The sequence below is a fragment of the Neomonachus schauinslandi genome, unplaced genomic scaffold (genome assembly GCF_002201575.2).
Source record: "Neomonachus schauinslandi unplaced genomic scaffold, ASM220157v2 HiC_scaffold_580, whole genome shotgun sequence".
In the NCBI taxonomy this organism is placed as follows: Eukaryota; Metazoa; Chordata; class Mammalia; order Carnivora; family Phocidae; genus Neomonachus; species Neomonachus schauinslandi.
In genome coordinates, this window is record NW_025409270.1 from 30943 (window position 1) to 47293 (window position 16351).

The 16351-nt window shown below is 51.1% G+C and overlaps 1 protein-coding gene across 1 annotated transcript in view; it reads right to left on the reverse strand.

Moving 5' to 3' along the window:
- Window positions 1-15254, reverse strand: part of LOC123323737 (protein CLEC16A-like) — a 45380-nt gene extending 30126 nt beyond the window's left edge. The window contains exons 1-2 of the mRNA XM_044912209.1: window positions 15042-15254; window positions 13167-13334 (exon numbers count right to left, since the gene is read on the reverse strand). Coding sequence (XP_044768144.1) covers window positions 13167-13334; window positions 15042-15243 — 370 coding nt within the window. The 5' untranslated portion in view covers window positions 15244-15254. The remainder of the gene's footprint in view (window positions 1-13166; window positions 13335-15041) is intronic.
- Window positions 15255-16351: the final 1097 nt, after the last annotated feature.

The window sequence follows — 16351 nt, forward strand, 5'->3', positions numbered from 1 at the left end:
TGGTGGCTCTGGCAGGGCGGGTGCCCGGAGGTCCCCTTGACTGGCAGAGCCTGAGAGCACCAGCGAGAACACTTGTGAGTGGCCTGGGGGAGCTGGGCCAGCTGCCCTGCAAGGGGCTAGAGCCCTGGCCATGAGGCCAGAAGCCCTGGCCTACCACCCCCGACGTCAACCTGGGCAGGCTGCTCTAGCCCTCTGGGCCCTGACTCCCTCCTCTTCAACATCAGAGACTGTTACTTATGGGGCTGTTGTGAGGCCCCTTACAGGGTGCTGGCCCTGGGCTAAGCTCCTGCCCTCAGGAGGGAGGCTCTATTCTACAGAAGAAACTGAGGCTCAGGGGCCTTCCAGAACTTCCTGACAGCACACAGCTGTCAATGGGTAGGTGACGAACAAGCTAGGGGGGCTAACTCCAGGGCATATGCCCCTACCCTCCTCTCGGCGAGAGCTCCCTGGCAGGGCTGTCTGTCACGCGGTGTAGAGAGCGTGGGGGCATACTTGTGGCATATGGCAGATGCCCGAATGTTGGTAGCTTTTAAGCTGCTTGAGGCTGTGGGTATCCCAGGAGGCATGAAGGGCCCCTCTGCTGACCCAGTGGGGACACAAGGCGGTACAGGGTGTTTTCTGCATCTGCTTTCTGCTGAGGTGGAGGCAAGAGGTCAGAGAGGGGACAAGGAACACGCCGTGCCTCCGCCGCGCGGGCACTGTTTCAGGATGCCAGAACGCTGCTCTGAGCTGTGGGATGTTTTCCTTGGGCATCAGGCTGGAAATCTGTTTTTTGTTTTTTTTTTTAAAAAACATTTTTCCAGAATGCCCAAGATTTTATAAATGTCAACTATCTCAGAACATCCTGCAGGATACTAAGGGTAGGGGTGGGGGGCTCATTCCATCAACACCGACTCTTCCAGTCACTGGACTGACGCCAGGATTTACGAGGACCCCACCTGAGAGGCTGGAGTGTGCATCATCCCCAGCACCTGAGGCCCAACTGTCAGCCTGTGAAGTCAACATACTCAGAAAGCCACAACAAAGGGCGACTTGAGCTCAGAAGCTCCAGAGAACCTTTAAGTCAACTTAGCAAGAAAGGAAAGAACCCGGAGCAAGAGATAACCTTTTTCTCAAGAAGCAGGTAGAAGCATTACAAAGAGCAGGAGTTCGAAACTAGACTCAGTATCTCTGGGACCCTGGGTAGGGGCTCTGCATGTGAGTCTCGCTTGTCCCAGCTGCAAAAGCGGGGTTAGTGACACGACAGTTTTTATACATTTCTCTCTATTTTTATATAAAATAACTCGCTTAGTGCCTAGCAAGCACACAGCATGCATTCAATAAATGGGAATTTCATCCTGGAGCCTTACAAAGTCTGTGAAGTTAGAAGTATACCACATATGGTATGCACCTGAATTTTTACCAAACCTGCACATATTTTCAGAGGAGTCATTGCAAATCATCCGCCAAACTTAGTATTTCATGCAGTTGAAGCATCTAACGCCCAAATCATGGGGTGATTTCAGGGACTTGAGTTCATGGCAGGCAACAATGGAGACAAAGTAAAACAATTCATTGGCCTCGATTTGCTGGGCTTTGGGATATCTTTTTGCAATTACTCTGGGGCTCAAGGAACAGGCTGTTTAAGTGTGAAGAGATGTCACAAGACAGCCATTCCTGCCACACTGGGATAATATTGACTTTTGGCCCTCTGGGAATCTGAGATGTTGAACAAATAATACTCTGTGTTTCTGGAGAAAAGCACATTCATACAAAATGCCATGGCCGGACAGCCACAAATAAAGGAAGCTGTACTGAGTCATGGGATGCTGGCTAGAGAGAGAGAGAAGAACTGAAGAAAGTCCTAACCCCAGCGGAGATGCCGGGAGGTAGGAGGAGAGCCCATGGGGGGAGCCATCATGCCATCATGCTCCCTCTGCGACAAGCCAAGCAGAGGGCAGGCCAGCCCTTGGAGGCCCCGCACTCACTCCACTGGAAAGTTGCAGTCACCACAGCTCCTGAAGGCCTCCTGGACAGAACAATATCCCCAAGTAACGAGGATTTTGCTGGCTCACAAGTTGGGATCGTCAAAATGCCCTTGCTTAGAGACATGCACACAGAAGGTCCAGACAGAAAGTGAGACTCTTTGATAGCTTGCCTTAAACTAGCCCTGGGAGCCTCTCTCTCCCTCCACCCACATACTTCATTGGCCACCAAGTCCTGTTAGGGCCGCAGCCCTAGATATTTCTGGCCTCGCTTCATGGTTACTTGCTCCAGGGAGATCCTTGCGCAACGGTGCGCAGAGCGCCTGTTATTTAAGGACAAAAAATTGGCCCCAACCTGAATGTCTGTCAATGGGGGCCTGGCTAGATAAACAGGGGTTTGCCCACACGACGGACTGCTCAGCAGCAATAAAAATGAAAGCGGGCACTCTTAGGAACTAACAGGAAAAAAAAAACCCAAGGCGTACTGTTAAGTGAAAACAGTGATGGTTTGTGTGGAAAAAACACAAAGGCCTTGCGACACTGTAGTACTAGCAGAGGATGCACATACACAGGGAAAGGTATAGAAGGAGGCGTGCCAAGCTGAGGGAGGGAGGGCCTCGGCGGAGAGGCCGCTTCTCATCCCTGCCAAGGGCACAGCGCCACCCACCGTGCAGGTGCGGCGCACCAACCGAAGGGTGGAGCGGGCCTTCTGTCTCTCTTCTGCCCTTCCTGACTCCAGAGGGGCAAAACCCAAGTCCCCGACTCCTCACTCCTTGGCCTTAGCACCTCCAAGGGCACACTCAGCAGTGCCACTTAGTTGGCATTGCATCCTCTGGGATCCCAAGGCAGGCACTATGACTGGTCCTTGGGAAGTGGTAAAGTGGTTCTCAAACCCAGTTCCGCGGGGGACCCTGGGGTTCCTGAAGCTATTTCACAGATATTTTAAGGTAAAAAATCAAATCAAGGTGGTCTTTTTCCAATTCACAGATAAAATAAAGGGTTAGGGTATTCTCATCTCTGGGTTTTATCCCACTAACAAGCCTTTGATCCTTGCCATTTGCTATCACTTGTCTGTTCATGAGAGCCGGTAGAACAAATGACTCAGCAGCAAAAAATAAACATCTATAGGAAAAGGCTCATAAAGTTTTTTCAAATTATTTTATGGGCTTTTCCTTTGGATGCAGACACTTGTGTCCACAGAATACGGTCATGTTCTCTACTGGTTTCCATGCTCCTGGCTCATGCTATTGGATGGAATACAATAGTTCACAGGGTTCCCAAAGCACACCTGATTCCCAGGTGTTCTGCCCCCCAACATGGGTTCATGGAGTGGGCCAGGTGCTTCCCTTCCCCGAGCTCAGGTTTCCTGGTCCGCCCACCGAGGAGTGGCATGGGCCTCCCAGGGCTGTCGCGTGGTTGCTCGGGAACTGTCCAGCTCAGGCAGACGTGAAGTAAGCGCTTGTGGTCAGTACCTCGGGGAGCGGGCCTGTGCTGGGCTTTGGCCAGAGATCTCTGCTCTTCTCTGGCCCTGGCTCTGCCTCTAGATGCTATGGGGCCTCAGGCACATCCTAGAACGACAATCCTCATGGCCCTTTGGCAGGAGGTAAATTCTGCCCTAGTGTTTTATCAGCACCCGATGAAAAGTCTTTCTAAATGAGCAAATCTGTGCAACGGTGGTGTGTCTTTGTTATTTACAGCAGAAGGAGCTGCTGGATGATTAACTTTGTGCAAACTGATTTAACACGTAGAAAGGGAACCTATTATTTAGGGTCCCCAAGGTCAGCCCTGACTAATAACAATGACAATAAAAAATACCGAGAGCCTAACCTTCGCTGCACACTGCACACGCGTGAGGCGTCCTGCTAGGCACTTATGTGAATTAACTCCTATCATGCTCACGACAGCCTAATGAGGTGGGTGACATTTTCATCCCCGCTTTTTTTTTTCTTTTGAATTGTGGTAAAATACACATAACCTAAAATTTACCATCTTAACTATTTTTTGTGTACAGTTCAGTAGTGTTAAGCACATTCACATTTTTTCTATGAATAAACATGCACGGGGGGCGAACCAACTGGCCCAAGGCCACGTAATGAGTCTAAGGTGGGGCCAGGACTTGAAGCTAAACTGTCTGCTCCAGGGCTGTGCTAAGCCGCCTGCTTCTGCTGACTCTCACCTGGGCAAATGCTGTTGCTGAGAAAAGAAACCTGAGACGGAGGAGAGGCAAGATCAATGGAAGAGGACACTGAATTTGCTTCATGGGCACCTCAGGGTGGAGAGATTCAGCGCATCCTATCTTCTCTTGGTGCTCTTCCTTTTCTCCTCACTGCCCTGCAATACCTGTGCTGGACCTGTCCTAGGAAGGCCGACAGGACCGAGAGCCGACAGGAGCCGCATCTGCAGGGCGGGCATGGGCGTGTGCGCACACACTGGCACGCAGCCGTGCCGCTTGCTCCGACACGTGCCCGCCCGTTCTGGGCTGCCAGCAAGGCTGCCCCCGGGGGCCCGCCTGAGCCAACAGAACATTCCCAAGTGCAGCCAAGGTCAAAGGGCAGAGCGAAGCTGGGGTCTGGTCTCTTCTCATGCCCTCCAGCAAAGGCTCCCCGCTTTCTTGTCCATGAGCAACCCGGGCAGTGTTCCCTGCTCTCTGACATGCTCCACAAGGCTCCCGGGCACACAGGCACTTTGAGAGTTTAAGGTGGGTAATGACCCCGAAAAGTGAAGCAACACTCAATTCTTTGGAACTCTTTCCTCCTCTCCGTCTCCGCCCCCCGAGAAAGGCTCATGGGACCTGAAGGCTGCCTCTGCCTGTGTGCTCTGTTTCGCAAGAGCATTCCTCAGACACCAAGTGCCTGTGTGTCGACTGGGATAGAGTCCAAATCTGGGGGCACGTTCCAGGTGAGGGAACCTTACGGGCCCTGATTCAGGAACGTGGTTCCTTGTGGGCTGTGTGCTCCCAGCTGGACAGCGTGCTCACTCGCCTTCTTTGTGGCTGCCCTGGGGGCTCCAAGAAGAGGCGTGGAAAGCAGGGACCCCCAGGACTCAGCTCAGGGATGATTTTTGCGTGGAACCTGATCCCCACATCCCTGATCCAACCGCTCAAAGGCTATTCTCTTAGACACGACTGCCAGAAAGCTTTGAAGAGAGCTCTAATCCTGCTGCTTTTGCACTGGCAAGATTTCTAAGTCTCATTTCTGCTTTTTGGTCTTCATGGACCAGGAACGAATCTCTACAAGGATGGGCCTTCATGTGCTCTACCCAGTCTGGAAGTGGTGGTTGCGGGGGTGGCGGGGGGGTGGAGGGGGGAGAAGGGTGTCTTTCCATGTGGCTGCTTTGCAGGCAAGCTGGGGTTTAGTGTGTGTGAGTGTGATGCGTGGAAGACGGGAACGGGGAATGCTGTGTCTAAGCCAGGGCCACCTGAAGGCCCCCTCTTTAACGAGGGTCTGTCTCGCCAACCTCTGACAATCAGAGGTCGGTGGTAGAGCCGTCAGGGCTTGGCCACCACCAATGCCAGCCTTGAGGCGAGAGGGGGATTTAGAGATATGGCTCTCAGCCTGCCCTGTGTGAGCCCTGCAGCCTTGGTCCAAGCCTTGGCTTCCCATATGTAGATCAGGACAAGCGCTCCCAGCTCCCAGCATTGTCCAGAGCATAGAATCAACGCATACTGAGCACCTGGCACAGTTCATTCTTCTGGTCAAACTCTATCCCGCGCTCCCAGAAGCAGATGATGTTTTCTCTCTGACACACACCCACTTTTGGAGCCAACAACGTGGTTTGGCCTGATCCTAGTGAGGCCTCAGGTGGCTGGCTGTGGGCAGGCCTTTATTTCTAAAATCAGAAAAGGAGAATTCCCTTCAGATGTGTCAAAGCGGAGTCAGGAACCAAGAGGCAGGTGGGTGCTGGAGGCAGCAGAAGGGCAGGCCGACCTGAGTGCAGAGCCTCTCTGCAGGAGGGGCATCTGGTATGACCTTGGGCAGCTTGTTTCCTCACAGGCACAAAAGGAAAATGGCAAAACCTCCTTTCTGAGGGTTGCTGGATCAAATGAGAAAATTGCATAAAGTGCTTAGCAGCTCAATACGTCTTGCTTAAAAATAAGTAAATAAATAAAGGCCTCAGGGTCAGAATCAAGTTTCTCTAAGTCACTGACCCAGTGGCTAGAGTCTCTGGCTGGGGAGCTGAAGGCTGGGAGGGGTGGCTAAGGGGGAGCGGGGCACTGAGGAGATTGGAGGAAGGTGGCAGGGAGCTTCTCCTTCCGGCGGGACCCCAGAAAGGCCATTCTTCTTGCCTTGGGGAGCTGGAAGGAGGGAAGTGGCTCCAGTGTTATAATCAGAAACAAGACAAATAATGGGCCTAAAAATTTAGTTTCTGGGAAACACTGTCACGAGATGACATTAGCACCTAGTACGTGATCCCAGGAGAGAAGTTAGGACTGAGGTCTATGAATTAAACATTGATTTTTTTTGGCTGTCAGTCCCAGGCTTCATGGTCAGCTCAGCTGGCTCTGAGAACACTGTAATCTTCGCATTCTTCCTCAGTTACTCAGCTGCCAAGGGTTGGCCCTGGAACCGCGCTGCCTTTCCACAGAACTATTAAGTGTTCTGGGTCAGTGACTGATAGGGCCAGTTTGTTTGCCTTTGATAAAGATAACACTTGTGGAAAGCACAGCACTCCCCCTGTGCTCAGGGATCTACATGTTTGCTCAGAGACAGATGGTGCCCTGGACCCAGTAGGACATGGAGTCATGGGACAAGAAGAGAGGAAAGCAGAGCTTGGCCCTTGCGGGATGAAGTCTGACTCTCCAGTTGGCATCCTGAGCCAACTGGTGCAGGTGCCAGAGCCGGGTCTGAGCAAGACAGCAACGCCCCTGCAGCCGGAGTTTACAGGCTGCTGGGGAAATGAGACACTGAGCAATTCATCCCGCCCAGCCTCCATCTAGCAATCCACGTCCCTAACCCGCCTTCGACAGTCACTGAGCACCTGCTTGCTAAGTGTCAGCAGGGGAGGGCAAGACAAACAGGAACCCCAAGGCCTTCCACACGAGTGCAGGGCAAGCGACACAGACGACATACGGGTCAACTTTAGCTAATGGCAAGGGCTCTGAAGACTGTGGGAAAACCATCCCACTCGGATGTAGATATTCCAAAGAACTGGGAGCAGGTGTTCAAATAAAAACTTCCACATGCACACTCACAGCAGCGCTGTAAGCGCTTGCCCAAAGGTGAAAACCAGCCATGTGGCCATCAGTGGGTGAAAGAATGGATGAATGAGATGTGGTCCATCCACACAGTGTCTAGCTCTGACACATGCTACAACGTGGAGGAACCTCGAACACGTGACGCTAAGTGAACGAAGCCAGACACAAAAGGCTACACGACGTAGGACATATGTGAAACGTCCAGAACGGGTTAAGTCCATCGAGACAGAATACAGAGCAGTGGTTGCCGGGGGCTGGGGAAGGGCGAATGGTGAGCGACCGTTCGATGGGAACAGGCTTTTATTTGGGGGGTGATGAAGGTATTGTGGAACTAGCAGAGGTGGTGGTGGCACAAGACTGCGAATGTACTAAACGCCACTGAACTGTATCTTTTCAAAAGGTTTTATGTGAATTTCACCTCAATTAAACAAAACCAGCTGCTGCACAGAGAGGGCCTGGGGGGTGTCGGGGCCCCCAGCAGAAGCCCCCCTGAGCAGGTATCTGAGCAGAGTCCTGAATGCTGAGAAGGAACCAGCCACACGGAGGGCTCCAAGCAGAAGTCTGGATTAGAACTGGGAAGGGCGGGGGGTGGGGGGCTGAGCAAGAGGGACCGTGTTCTGTCCACCTCCATGTCACCATGACCTGCCAGGTGAACACCTGTGAGCAGTCTCTGGGCCAGGAGGAGTCAGAGTGGGGGTTAAGGCTGCCCTGGGAGGCTGAAGCCCTGGCCCTCTGACTGGAAGCTGCTGCCCATGCCTCCCACCCCCCCACCAGGGGCACTTCCAGGAATGGGTTCTGCTCTGGGGTGGGCCGGTCCACTTGGTGTTTATGGAAAGATGCCTCGGTGGTCTAGTTTTGGACACCCCGCCTCCCTTGGCAGATTCCGGCAATCAGCTGTCACCTTGGGTTGGTGGGACAGGTCCCTCGAGGGCACAAACCATGGAAGGCTGCAACTCAAAGGCCAACTCTAGAGCTGGTCGTGCCTGTGCACCTGGACACGCTGTCTGCTGATGACCCAGCCGCCCCAGCCAGGCATGCACCCAAGCCTCTACCCTCGTGGAGTAGAACTTTCTGCAGGGGAAAGAGCCATGAACATGAAATCAGCCAACACAGAGAATTTGTGATTTCTCTCCAAGCCCAATGGAAAAAGAAAAATACACCGAAGTGGCTAGTCACCTAAGAGCCCTGATTTATATTCTACTTTAGTATCTCTTCCAAGGAAGTGGAAGGTACATTTTCATCAAATATAATCATTTACAGCTTGTAAAGGGGGGACAAACTGCTCTGTGATGGCCACCTGGGCTACAGATGAAACGGAAGATATGTCATAACACAGCTAGTCCCTCTAGCAGTCACCCCAAGGCAGGTGGCCAGAACTGTCTTCTCTACTGGGGATTATCCCCTAGGCGGGGGTGAGGGTCCCACACAGCCTGGGGTTTTGCAGCCGTGTGGCCTAGGGTGAGGGACACAGAGCAAGACCATTCCCAAAGTTGGGGGGGGGGGGGAAGCGACAGGGTTGCACTCACGGGCTGTGGATGCCACAGCATCAGAGGCCAATCTAGGCCGTGCTTCTGATGACCCCCTCTGGCCCCACTGTTTGGTTTTTGAAAACTTTCAAGGTGAGGGTGAGGAAATTCATGAGGTGCAACCAACTGAAATCTATCACGTGAGTGCACTTGCCTGCCCCGGATGCACAACTTGTTCACTCTGGTGACAGAAATGAAGCAGAAGAATGCTTAAGATCTTCTGGGGTCTCCATTCTCTGGTGTCCCTTCCCTAGTCCAAGGGCCATGGACTAAACAACCCGAGGTCTAGGGCCCCAGAGAGAACTTCGTCTTCCTGGTGTTCACACAGGAAGAAGGCATTAGTGGGATCTGCTCTAAGGCTGTGCAAAGCCCAAGTGTGGGCTCATTCTTCATCCAATAAATACTGAATGAAGGCACAGTGCTAGGTGCTGAGGTACAGCAATAAACAGGACAGACCAGGTGTCCATGGAAGTGACCTTCTCTGTGCGGAAGAAAGACCGCAGCCTGGTACCCAAACATATCATCCAGGTAAAGAACTGCAGAGAAAATAAACCAGGCTAATGGGATGGAGGAAGGAGGGGTGGATCAGGAAAGGCCTCTCGGAGGAGGCGGCATGCAGACTGAGGCCTGTGCAGTAGGAAGAGGCAGCCACACACAGATCTGGGGAAGAACATCCAATGAGGAGGCCCTAAAGCAGGAGAGAGGCCAGTGACTTGGAGGAATTAAACCATAGTCTGGAGAACCTTGGGGCCCTCCCAGGGTCAGAACTACTCACATAAAAATAATAACAAGAACTACTCACACAAAAATAAGACCGCATTTTCCTTTTACATTCACTCTCCCAGGAGTATACGGAGGAGCTTTCCAGAGGCCACACAGTGTATGCTATGACAACAGATTAAAAGCAGAAGCAGATGTAGGAGTCCAGCTGCCTCCTATTAAGCCAGATATTACAGAGATTTGCAAAAATATAAAACATGAAGTTTGTGTTTTGTTTTTTTTTTTGCTTTGGAAAACATTGTTCATTAAAAACTATGTTATTTATATTTACATGTGATAGGTGTTATTTTTTTTTTTTAAAGATTTTATTTATTTATTTTGACAGAGAGAGACACAGCGAGAGAGGGAACACAAGCAGGGGGAGTGGGAGAGGGAAAAGCAGGCTTCCCGTGGAGCAGGGAGCCCGATGCGGGGCTCGATCCCAGGACCCTGGGATCATGACCCGAGCCGAAGGCAGACGCTTAACGACTGAGCCACCCAGGCGCCCCGTGATAGGTGTATTTTTATTTAAAAAATAAATATGTAAATAGTTAAAGCATTTCTCAGTTTTAATTTGTCCTACCTGAAATATTAATAAATATAATCCATATAAACTCTACCTCTTTGGGACCCTTGATACTTTTTATTAAGGGTCTAAAGGGGATCCTGAAGCCAAAACTTTGAGAAGCACTGACTCAGAGGAGCAGCAGGGGCTGGTACGGCTGGGGTATGGGATGGAAGGAAGTGGTGGGGGGGCTGCATCTGAGGGGCCAGCTGGGGCCAATCTCATAACAACCACACAAGACCGAGTGAGAGATTCGGATTTTGTTCCAAGTGCAACGGGAAGCTGCTAGAGGGTTGCAGAGAGGGGCATGATGTGATCTATGTTCTAGAAAGATCCCTCTGGCCAAAGGGAAGAGGTGAGGCTGGATGCCTGAGAACACTGAAGAAGCTCCTGCATGATCTAGGGCGAGGGCTGGTGGCCAGGACAGGGAGAAAAGTTGGGATGTACTCTGGAGGCAGAGGAAGCCAGTGGGGATGGGACGGGAAAGAGGAGGATCAAGGATGATTCCAGATGCTGGGCAGCTGTGGGGCAGGCTACAGAGATAGTAGGTGGTGAGGAAGGGCAGGGCGGGGAGAGCTCCCCTCCCTCTGTCTGAGTCACGCTGAGGTTCACGGATTTCACTTGCTCTCCAATACAGGCCATTTTGGGAAGGCAGCAAGGCCTCTCTCCCCAAGGGCCCAGAGCAGTCACCCTTGAGGGCACAATTGGGGTGAATGGCCCATTCTCCACCCCACAGCTGAGCGGCACTTCCAGGGGCTGTCAGGGGCGAGAGACAGGGAAGGGGCAGATGGCCAGTTTCGGCAGCTACCTTTGCCCTGCCACAGTCTCAAATGGCTCAACCTCAAATACCCCAACCCTGGGACCAGCAACAGGAGAGAGGCATTCCAGCTATGCCAGCACCCCTGCCAGGCAGGCCCAGGCCATGGTAGACAGGACCATACCCCCAGCACTGGATGACCTCACTTTTCCCCTGGAGCCCAGGCAGGGTGGGAGAAGTTAGCAATCAGGCATTGTAAAGCCTTCTGCAAACAGAGAGATGATTATGCAGATGCCGAAGAATGTGACATTTGGCTCTAACTATTTATTTACACTTGCCTTGTTCCAAAAAGGATGGAAGGAAATAAGGCCAGGGTTTTTCTCCTTAACCCATTCATTCCTGAGATGAAACCCTAATGACCCTAAAGAAATGATTTCTTAATATAATGTCTGATGTCAGTTATATCTCAATTACAAAAATCACAAGGCAGTGCTTATAGAAATGTTATAAAAATTATAACTGTGTGTAAAAAAAAAAAAAAAGAACGAATGAAAGAAAATGGAATGATTTCTTACCAAGCCAATCTTTATTTAACCCAGACTCATGGCCATCATTTATATTTACTTAGCAACCATCCCTACAGAACGTGAAGAAACCTGGACAATTTTTAACAAAGAATCCTCCAGGGGCGCCTGGGTAGCTCAGTCGGTTAAGCGTCCGACTCTTGGTTTCGTCTCAGGTCATGATCTTGTGAGATCAAGCCCGGCGTTGGGCTCCATGCTCAGTGCAGAGTCTGCCTGACATTCTCCCTCCCTCTCTCTCTGCCCCTACCCACCCCTCAAATAAATAATCTTAAAAAAAAAAAATCGTCCAGACCCTGGAGTAGGCACAAATCATCTCCTATTTCATAGCTGAAAATGGAGGTTGTGCCACAATCGTTCTTATGGACCAAGACTGGTTTCAAGGATGGAAACAGTCACAGACTAGTGGGTGGCAGTGTGAACCGGTACACTTTTCCAGAGCGCACGTTGGGACTACATATGTCACGAAGAAAAGCCTCCCCTTCGACTCGGCAGACCCACTGCTGAGAATTTATCCCACAGACACTCAAGATTTGCAACAGTTATATCAAGGCCCCAAGGATGTTCTCTATGACACTGGAAGAGCAAAACACTGGAAATGACCCAAATGTCCATCAATGCAACACGATATAAAAGATTTTCTGGTCCAGCCATACAATAAAATACCATACAAGAGTTAATTATTAATTAGCATGAAGTCAATCTATATGCATTGACATGTAACACTGAATTAAGTGGGGGGTAAAAAGGCAAGGTGCAGAATTACATATATGGTATGACCCCATGTGTAAAAACTGACAAGAAAAAACATACATGGCATAAAATGAACATTTCTAAAATGATAAGCAAGGAACTGGTAACAGTGATTCCTTCTGGGGCAAAGCTGACTCATTTCTCATTTTATCATGTCCTGCTTGGGTTTTAAAATATCATATACTTACAGTATATACATTTCTAAAATAAATTAATGAAATCAAAGAACGAATATAGGATAAATCAGAGTGGAAGGAAAAGAAGGACCCTGATTTTGGACAGGTCCTTACGGCCGCACGTTAAATCAACAGCTGTTCTTAAATCGATAACTGCTTTCAAACACATTTTGCAACGGATCAATTGAAGTTCGAAACCCCAAACGCTTGCAGGGGACAGCCTGGACAACTTTCAGAAGTTTTGTAATCAAGGGCAAGGTTCTCTTTCGAGGGATCGGGGTGCACATGGATTGACTTAAGGTAGACGCACCAGAACAGGAAGGGGAGAGCCCGCCGGCCCTTTTGGAGAAGCAAGCTGCCCTTGAACTTTCTCTTTGTGTTTCTTTTTTTGGGAGGGGGGTGGTTTCAAGATGAGCACTGGAGAGAGTGGGCAGAGGTGCCCCCAGCTCCTGGATGGAAGACCCTGGCACAGCCCGTGGGGAGCTCTCACTTCTTCAGGGGCTCTAAGAGGAACCAGGCATACTGTCTCTCTAGTCATCCTACATGGAGAAGGAAACCACTCCCCCACCAACCTCATTACTAGCAATCTAAGTATTTCCAAGAAATTTCCAAGAAACTTCTTAGTCTTAATTCTGAGAAGTTCCTCCACATTCCCAGAAAATCTCTGGAAAACCAAACCCAGGCAGCAGAATACCAAAGAGAAAGCCAAGATTTATTTCTAGGGCTTGTGTTTCATCCTGTGCCATACTTTGATGAATCCTAAGAAATGGGTGCTTCCAGCCGAACGGACTCTGAGAGGCGCAGGGAAGCTCGCTCGCACAGGCTCCACAGAGAGCAAGCCCTGGTGCCCCAGGCGGGGACGAGAGGCGGCGCGGGGTGGGGGCGGCTTACCTGGCACCTTGTCCACTGACGCGAACACAGAGCGCTGCACCGTGGGGTCGCTGCTGCCCCGGCGGCACTGGTCGTAGAAACGGAAAGGCAGGTGCTGGGTAGAAGAGGAGGAGCCAAGTCTGAACCCCAGGACTTCGGTCGTCAGCTGGATCGGGAGGTCCAGGAGGGCTACGTTCAAACAACACCGTGGTTCATGCTCATCGCGTGGGCCGCGGGTACAGGTGGCGGGCTCTGGGTTGGGGGGGGCGCGGCACGCGCAGCCAGAGTGGCCACAGCTCTACCAGGCATATCACTCGGACAGTGCCAAGCAGGCAGCCAGCAGCCTCAGGCTGGGGAGACCCAGGTGACCCCAAAAGTTCCGCCTGAGCTCAAAACACAGCTGGTGCCTGGCGAGGGATTCAGAGATGGATGCCGGCCAGTCTCCGCTCTGGATCCTTGGCTTCCGTACGCAAAAGACCCTTGCCAGGCTTCACCGCGGGTGTTATTTCAGACCCCAAAGCAAACGGGGCCAATTCTGCCCTGCAAGTTCCCATATGTACATGCGCATGGGGAAGAGTGTGTGAGGGCGAACCTACCCGCGCGTGTGTGTGTGTATTTATGAGCGTGTGCTTATCTGTCACACTTGCCGTCTTCCCTGGCATAAACCAATCTCATGATATAGCAATTTGGAGGAACTTTTTAAAATCAATTTAAGGAATACCTAAGGCGTTAGTTCGAACAGCCACTTTATGGCATAACTCTCAATTTTCAAATGAAATATCTACCCTTCGTGCCAGCGGTGAGAAATTGCTTTACATTAAAAACAACAACAACAACAACAAACCTTCTGAAAATAAATCTTCAGAGAAAGGACTGAATGATTTAAGTCACTTTGCACATTACAAAATGCTTCTGTAATGATTTCATAGGCCAAGTTTCAGCTAAGTGAGAAATGAAACAGGGACTGCCTGGGATGCAGGCCTGGGCAAATCAACAGGGCAGGCACGGCAAAGAACCGAATCTGTCATGTCCAGAGGACCCAGCCCACCAAGTGTTTATTTTTCGGTAATCCCTTTAGAAGGCGCCCCTCCTCCCCAAGCCGGCTGGAAATCCTCCCAGCAACCACACCAGAATGACCATCTGTGCTTGGACTGAAAGGCGTTGGTGTCTGGAGAAAGACTATTTATAATTTGAGCAGCTAGACAGAATGCTTTTCCCTGGGGGAATGCCGTGCTGTCAGCCCTGATGAATGGAACGCCCTCGTTTCAGTGCCTTGATTTCTAAGAAAGCTCGAGCCTTCCTGCAAGGGGCAGCATTAGGCCTCCTCACAAATTCACCACAGTGCCTGTGACGCGTACACCGACTTCCGAGTTTAGTGCTGGGTCATCGTGGCCCCCTCACCAAGCAGGGCTGCCTCTCACGAGAGCTGGAGGGAGAGGGGGAAGGGATGAGCTTTAGAGTCAGAAGTTCTGCATTTGGGTTCTGCCAACTCGCTGCTTGTGTGACTCTGGGCAAGTCACTGAGCCTCAGTTTACTCTTCGGAGAAATGAGCAAAACAGACCCTACTAATCTTAAGGTTAAGGATCAAAGGCAGAAGAGGAATGTCCAAGCATTTTTAAGTATAAGCTAGAAGATCCTGTGTGCCGGAGAACAGCTGTCCCACACGGACACCTGACTGCTCATGGCCTCTTGCTTGGTTAGGGAGGATTCTCCTTCCCTTCCATGTAGCCCTAGAAACTCTCTAGAAATCGAACACCTGGGGAATGGGGAATTCTGAGCAGATTCTCTGTCCTTTCACCAGAACACAATGAACTCCTAAACCATAGGTGTCCTCTTCTAGAGGTCCATGTGAGAGCCCGAGGGCTCCAAGAACAGCCGCCAGAGCTGGCCACTCACCGGCTATCCTCTGCATCTTCATGCGCCTTGCCTGGATGCGGCCCTTGGCCAGGCGCTGCTTGGCAATGATGCAGCGGATGTGGTCCGAGAACACGAAGGTGGCCTGGAGGATCGGGAAGGGCTTGGAGTGGGGGCTGGACGCAGGCTTGTGGATGGTGATGTTCAGGGCGCGGCTGTCATCTTCCACGCCGGTCACCTGCATGTCCTATAGAAGAGGCCAAAGAAAGGGTGGTCGTGAGGTTTAGGAGGAGGGCAGCGGCTTGGAAGCTGTGGGGTCTACATCTTATCAAGAAAGGAGTTCCCCAGGGCACCTGGGTGGCTCAGTTGGTAAAGCGACTGCCTTCGGCTCAGGTCATGATCTGGAGTCCCAGGATCGAGTCCCGCATCGGGCACCCTGCTTAGCGAGGAGTCTGCTTCTCCCTCTGACCCTCCCCTCTCTCATGTGCTCTCTCTCCTTCTCTCTCTCAAATAAAAAAATTTAAAAAAGAAAAAAAAAGGAGTTCCCCAAATTCCCCTTGGCTTTTGCTCTGAAGGAGCAGCCTCCCAAGCCTGAGTCAAGGATGGGCCCACACCAGACCAGGCCTTTCGGAGAGGACAGGCAAAAGGAGTCCATGCTGGCTGTGAGGGCTGGGACCCTACTCACGAGGACCTGAGTAAGCTAGTGAATAAATGGGTGCCCCAGCCTCATCAAGGGGCCATGGGGGCTCAAACAGTCAGACTCCAGCAGTTCTGACTTCTGAGAAATGACAGATAACAAACCAAAATGCCTATGGCCATCTGATGTGATCTTAGATATATTCACGCATCTACTGACCAGCTTCTTCCTGGCTTCTCTTAAGGGGGCATCCCTGGCACCCATTTGTATGTGTCTGAAGAATTTCTGGTCCCTAAAGGAAAATGCTAGCCCTGAGAAAGGGATAGGGAGGACCATTTATCAGGCACGTGAAGAAAGCTGCATTTCAAAGGTGCGGAAGAAAGCTCGCGCACAGCAAGTGTGCTAAGGACGGATCCCCTCTAAAACCTCAGAGTGGATTCTGTGCAAAGAATCTGCTTCCCACAAAAGTTTGAGGTGACGCAGGATAAAGGCATGAGACAGGAGGCAGACGCGAAAGTGGGACGTGCTACAGGAGCTGGGGAAAATGCTTTTAGCATTTTTAAGGCTTTTTTAAGGCTCCCCAAGTGAGATGGTTGCTGTTTGTAGGCGTTAAATCTGGCACAGACTCTTTGGAAAGAATATCTGCCTCGGAATGTTGCGGTCGGGGATTAGATGAGATATTAACACATTTAAAGCGGAGAACCTGGCACACAGA